This window comes from Physeter macrocephalus, chromosome 3 (assembly GCF_002837175.3).
Source record: "Physeter macrocephalus isolate SW-GA chromosome 3, ASM283717v5, whole genome shotgun sequence".
Taxonomy (NCBI): Eukaryota; Metazoa; Chordata; class Mammalia; order Artiodactyla; family Physeteridae; genus Physeter; species Physeter macrocephalus.
In genome coordinates this window covers 10,167,378-10,174,284 of record NC_041216.1, presented here as the reverse complement: position 1 = coordinate 10,174,284, position 6,907 = coordinate 10,167,378, and the positions used below count along the sequence as shown (strand labels likewise).

The following is a 6,907-nucleotide window of genomic DNA, read 5'->3' as shown; positions in this document are numbered from 1 at the left end:
GGCGCGAAGGTGCGCGAGTCGGCCCTCACTCAGGGGCAGCAGGAAACAATAGAGGCCGCGCGCGTAGAGCGAGCGCCCGCTGCCTCCCCGCCCCTCTCGCAAAGCTCAACCCGATCCCACTGGCTTGTCTGCCCGCCATGGCCGACAAGGAAGGTGAGGGTGCCGGGGCGGCCACAGGAGAGCGGGGGTGCCGGGCTTGCGTAGCGGCCTCGACACGGCCTAACAGTGAAGACAGGCCGGACTCTGCTGAGTGCCGTCCCCGCCATCGCAGGCGTGAGGAGAAATCGCCCCGCGGGGGAGGGCTAACGGCGCGCCAGCTCCTCGGGAGCGGAGGCCCGGCGCAGCGGCGGGAGGGTAGCGGTGGGGGCCCCGGCGGGTGTTTGGTCCCTCCCCGCGCTCCCTGTCGGTCTATCTATCTTTCTCCGGGTCCTCTCTGCAGCGTTCGCTACCCGCAGGGGTCGGTGTTCGGGCCTCCTCGCGGGTTCTGTGCTCTTGCCGACGCCGTCGCCCGAACGGCTAACGGCGTCTGGCCGGGATGACCCCAGCAGTTAGGCCCCGTGAAGCTGGAGAGCGGTGTTGGTGCCTGCGCCTCGGGGAGATTTAGACAAACCTCCGTTTCAGAATCGGGATTCTGGAGCCGTGCCGGTAGCTTTGGAAGTGTTTACTCGATTTCCATTTGTGGTCGCTAACTTAAATTTGTTTTTAATGTTTTAGCAGCCTTTGATGACGCAGTAGAAGAACGTGTGATCAATGAAGAATACAAAATATGGAAAAAGAACACTCCTTTTCTTTACGATTTGGTGATGACCCATGCTCTGGAGTGGCCCAGCCTAACTGCACAGTGGCTTCCTGATGTAACCAGGTGATAGGAATCTTTTGAACGTTATTTTGTTGTGTTCTCGGTGTAGATTTCTCGCATTGATTTTCCCTGTTTTTCTTTCTCCAGTCACCCGTAGCAGACACGTGATCAGAACCTAGTGGTGACATTTTTTTTCTAGGCCAAAAAAGGCAAAATGTAAAACTACTTTGCAGTTTACCTGATAAGAGAAAACATGTTGTCTTCTTTATCTGGTTCTGAATTGAATAGCCATATTATAGCTATAGTTGACCAAACAGTAATGTAAAATTTGTCAGCTTTCAAAAAGTATTATGATGAGTCCAGTTCTTTCAACAAAAGAAATTTGAATCTCACAGTCATTGGTAGTAGCTGGTTAATGCAAAGATGAATGTGACATGGTTCCTGCCATTCGGAACAACATTTAAAAATTCTATATGTGTACTAAGTAAGTAAATTCCTTCAAAACTCAGGTCTTTAGAAGTCAAGATATTTGCAAATTGTGGTTATTTGGCTACGTTTCAGCTCAACAAGTTTTATATAAATGTTATTAATAACAAGAATGAGCCTGCTACCTTCACATCGGCATTTTTTTTTTAAAAATGGCGACATCTGTCCTAAGTATGTTAATAAGTACTTAGAAATTTAGAGCTGGAAGCTGGTTTATCATACCAGGAGTTCCCATATTCAGCTTATCAGAATTACTTGAGTTCAGGATAAGTGGAGTCATTTCTGTCAGGAGTTCTCAGTTCAAACCACTTAGGAACTTGCGGCAGGATACTTGAGAATAGTTGAATGGTGAGTCCAGATTTACTGTAGACATGTGCTAAATGATATTGGACCAGAGGATCCCAGATATTGGCCACCCCATACCTACTAAGTCATTCTAGAAAAGCTTTCCATATAATGTGATTAGCTATGTTTGGAAAGCAGTGAATAAGATTAAATAACCCAAGGCTGAAATCTGCTGTAGTCTTAGTAGCTTTCTACTTTATGAATCTAGGTAAATAAATCTTTCTGCAGTATTAGACATTGGTCCAAATATCCTTCCTTTTTTTTTTTTTTTTTGGTATTCTACTCGAATAACAATGTCATTTACTTATTTTTTTTTTTTTAGAATGAAGGGTCCTTTAAGCAACTATCTCTATCGTCTACTGTTTACTGTGTGTGTGTGTTCTTTTTATTCATATTTTGTTTCTAAACACAAAAACAAAAAACCATACAATCGTAGTTTTGTAATATTCTTCTTCCCTCCCTCACTTGCTCTGATTCTTTAACTTCCTAAATGCAGGTATCCCCAACTTTACATTGACAGCCCTCTTATCTTTTCTCTCTTTTTTCCCATGTAAGATGTAGACACCTATTAACTCTGTGCAGAGGAATTTCTGTTGATTTATCTCCAGACCTAACTTCTGAGCCCTACCTGAATTTTCAGCTGTCTTATCTGGAGTATTTTATTGGCTTCCCCAACATGACCTATTTCAAACTGAGTATATTTTTTCCATGGAGGTCCCAACCCAACTTTTTCTATTGTTGCCATTTCTCCTTTTCATAGTTGACTTTGGTTTGACATTTCTTAGGTTTTTCCCCCTTTATCCACTTGACAGTCCATTTATAAGCCCTGATCAATTCTTGTGTAGCATCTTTCCCATCTAGACCATGGGTTCTAGAACTTTAACAGGCATCATCATCAGCTGGAGGGATTGTAAAACAGATTTTTATTTTCAATTGACCGCACCTTGCAGCTTGCGGGATCTTAGTTCCCTGAAAAGGGATTGAACCCGGGCCACGGCAGTGAAAGCGCTGAGTCCTAACCACTGGACAACCAAGGAATTCCCTGCAGAACAGGTTGTTGAGCACCACAAACCATCCCCTGCACCCCCAAGTTTCAGATTGAGTAGGTCTATAGTGGATCTCAGAATTTGCATGCTGAAGTTCCCAGATGATGTTGATGCTATTGTTCCTGATACCATGCTTGAAGAACCTCTGCTTTACACTGTTAAATTAATCCTTCTGAGGTAACTCAAATGATGCTATGTCCCTTATAAATTTTCCATGGTTCTTTGTTCCTTACAGTAAAGAGTCCAGAATGCCTTAAGCTGGCATTCAGTACCCTAGAGTCTGATTTTAATCTGCTTTCTAGCCTTCTCTCTCACTTTGTTTTCCCACATTCAAAGTTAGATTTGGACTTCAGTTGTAGTTCTGTTAGTTGGTAGTTGTGATCTTAGGCAAGTTGCTTAATTTTCCCAAACCATCTTTAAATTAGAATAGTACTTCAGAGTGTTGTTATGGTGTTTAAATGATATGAGGTATGTGAAATGCTTAACGTGGTGTCTGGCACTTTGTAATCTTCCCCTTTGCTTACTTCCCTTAGAATACTGTCTTCCAAAGCCCTTGTCCCCCTCTTCTAGATTATCTCTCATTTTGAGACCTGCTCAGGTAACACTTCTAAGAACGTGTCCTTTATTCCAGAAGTAATCTTTCGTATCTAAATTTACATGTTCTTGGCTACTTTTCATGAATTATATGTTGACTTGTGTTTAAAATGTTTGTGTATATGACTTTAATTGTCCCTGGTTTTTTGAGGATATGAATCACATCTTAATCATCTTTGTGCTTCAGTAGTATTTGAACAGTTAGTTTACCTGATGTTATTTCCTTTCCCTTTTAATGACGTTAAGCTAATGAAGTAACCTAAAGTGGTAGTATACCCACCAATTGGTTTCTTTCCCTCCAACTCCTTGTAAAAGGTAAGTAGTTAATTTGTATTTTATTCCATCAGACTTTTTCCTCAAAGTAATTGTAAATATTTGGCTAAGTTAAGCAATAATTATGAAATTAAGTGCTCTGTGGTCCTTATACTTACCTCTATGGAAGATATGTGAAAAGTAGGAACTGTGGCTCTTAGTAACTTCTTCCTCTCAAAACCTGGTTTTAATAGTGCCTTGTGCATACATGTGTGTCACTGACTTTGTAGTCTCTCTTAGTGTACTGATTTGAATACTGACCATATATTGCTATTACAGACCAGAAGGGAAAGATTTCAGTATTCATCGACTTGTCCTGGGGACACACACGTCAGATGAACAAAACCACCTTGTGATAGCCAGTGTGCAGCTCCCTAACGATGATGCTCAGTTTGATGCTTCACACTACGACAGTGAAAAAGGAGGTAGGAATCTTAAAGGTGAAGGAAGGAATGATGTATGGGTTATATTTTTCATATTTCTAAATTATCATAAAGAGTGTGTACAGTTTGATAAAGTAGTCTCTCGAGTTAGGAACAAGATAACTAAGCTTTGGAAAGCCTGATTTTGCAGTATAGATATTAGATGTCAGAAGACATATTTAACACATACTTGGTTCTGTACCTTTTTTATAAACTTTCTTCACCTAAATTTGGTGGTGGGGAAATTTCTAGAATTGAAAGAAGCAAAAATCCACCATATATTATTGCTATGCATGCTTGCATTCTCAACATGGGAAACACTGCCCCTGCGGGAGTGAAAATTGGTTCTCAGAGGGGTGTGTGTGTGTGAAAACAATCTTATTCTCTGAACTGTTTAAAGCACAGATATACATAGCATGCATAAACAAATACACAGGAATTTCATCAAGGTATCAGAAAAAATGTCCTACAAGATTCCTTACAGGGGCAGTAATGAAAAAAAAAGGTTGAAAAACATTGGCTTAAATTACACTTTCCGGGTATAAGTGGTAGAAATGACTTAACCATGGCATTTACTATATAGTATATAAAAATTAAATGAGTGTTTAATTATATCCTATTTTTAGGAGATATCCTAAGGGCTTAACTGTTCATGAAATACTTTTTCACTTTCAGAAGAGACAGAAATGGGGAGTTTCCTTTATTGTTGTCCTTGAATTCAAATTATTACTGGGAGGTAGAAGATAGGCTCTCAGTATTGAGATTTGTGCCAAAAATGAATGTTTAATGTTTTTTATCTTAGGTTTCTCCTGATTAGCAGAATCCATTCTTTTATCTAAGATATTTTGGGTTCCAGTTACTTGCCAGGATTGTAATGTGCAGTTACTCTTTTGATCATTACATATTTAGCTTAGGGTAATATAGAATACAAAATAAGTTCTCAGGATAAAGGTCAGCAAACATGATTTTGTGTCACTGACCCAAGTGTGTGAACTATAGGATATGGTTACTACAGAGTTATTCTCTAGGTAGGCATCAGTGATTGAGGGGATAAAACACTGAACTTAAGAATCAAGACTGGGGGGCTTCCCTGGTGGCACAGTGGTTGAGAGTCCACCTGCCGATGTAGGGGACACGGGTTCGTGCCCCTGTCCGGGAAGATCCCACATGCCACGGAGCAGCTAGGCCCCGGAGCCTGTGCCCCGCAACGGGAGAGGCCACAACAGAGAGAGGCCCGTGTACCGCAAAAAAAAAAAAAAAAAAAAGAAGACTGGGACTTCCCTGGCAGTCGAGTGGTTAAGGTTTCGCCTTTCAATGCACGGGGTGCAAGTTTTATCCCTGGTCGAGGAGCTAAGATCCCACATGCCTTGCGGCCAAAAAACCAAAACATAAAACAGAAGCAATATTGTAACAAATTCAATAAAGACTTTAAAAGTGGTCCACATCAAAAAAAAAAGAATCAGAAGATGGGCTTGCGACCCTGTTGGGCTGCTCACTAGCTGTGTTGTTTGAGGATAAATCATTTAGCCTCTCTGAGCCTGTTTCCTTTTTATTAAATAAATTGTCTTTAAATAGGACTTTTGGTTATTTAGACATAAAGCAAATATTCTGATTGGTAATATAATAAATCATCTTTAATAAAGCAGGAATTCCCTGGTGGTCCAGTGGTTAGGACTCCATGCTGTCACTGCAGGGGCCCTGGTTGGATCCCTGGTCAGGGAACTAAGATTTGGCAAGCCTGCACAGTGCAGCCAAAAAAAAAAAAAAAATTGAAGCAAATGTAAAATACTGTGAACCCCCCTCCCCCTGTAAATCTGACCCTTATGGATCGCTGTTAAATTGATAGTTTTCTGAATGGTTTATCTATCCCATTTATTGGATCACTCATTCAACAAATATATTAAGTACTTACTGTATGCCAGGCAATTTTTCTTGGTACTGGGACTACAGCATAAAATATACTTTCCTGGCCTGGTGTATCTTGGACATCTTTCTGTGTGAGCATATGGAGATGTGCCTCCTTTTTTGATGGCTGTATACTATACTATAATTAACCATCCCTCAATTAACATTTAAGTGGTTTCCAATCTTTTGGCTTCAAAAACAGTTCTTGTACATGTATCCTGCATAGTTTTGCTGTAGAATGATTAACTAAGTGGAATGCTAATCAAATGGCAAGAACATTTTCAATTATAATTGGTACTGCTAAGTTGCCCTCCAAAGAAAGATTCACAATTTCACCAATAGCAGATGTATTGATGTCTGTTTCTTCATGCCTTTGCCAACATTGAATGTAATACTATTATTTTACTTTGCTTTTTTTTTTTTTTTTTTTTTTTCCCCCTTTAATGGCTGCACCACTCTGCTTGCAGGATCTTAGTTCCCTGACCAGGGATCAAACCCGTGCCCTCAGCAGTGAAAGCACAGAGTCCTAACCACTGGACTGCTGGGGAATACCCTATTTTGCTTTTTAAGTTATTTGTGATGTTGGACCTATTTTAAAATATTTGTCTTTTGTCTGTCTCTCTCTTGAGCTGCCTATTTATGTTTTTTGTTCATTTTTTCTTTTATGTTATCTCTATATATAAGGTAAGTTATCCCTAACTAGTAGGTTATAGGTAGTTTTTTCCCTCTTTATTTTATAATTTTGAGTCCTATTTAGTTTAGAAGCTGTGAACTTTAAATTATCCAGCTTTCCTCTGGTGTCCTTCAGATTTTGTCATTCATTGAAAGGCCTTCATTCCAAGATTTTAAAATAGTTAGCTGTTGTTTTCTGGTACTTTTATGTTTTGACCATTAAAACTTTAGTCTTGTATTTGTTTTGGTTTAAAAAAGGGATGAGGGCTTCCCTGGTGGCGCAGTGGTTGAGAGTCCGCCTGCCGATGCAGGGGACACGGGTTCGT

At 40.4% G+C, this 6,907-nt stretch overlaps 1 protein-coding gene across 1 annotated transcript in view; it reads left to right on the top strand.

The window, feature by feature from the left end:
* Window positions 1-6: 6 nt before the first annotated feature.
* Window positions 7-6,907, top strand: part of LOC102988682 (histone-binding protein RBBP4) — a 14,648-nt gene continuing 7,747 nt past the window's right edge. The window contains exons 1-3 of the mRNA XM_024125509.3: window positions 7-153; window positions 715-862; window positions 3,862-4,007. Of these exons, the coding sequence (XP_023981277.2) occupies window positions 138-153; window positions 715-862; window positions 3,862-4,007 (310 nt within the window). The 5' untranslated portion in view covers window positions 7-137. The remainder of the gene's footprint in view (window positions 154-714; window positions 863-3,861; window positions 4,008-6,907) is intronic.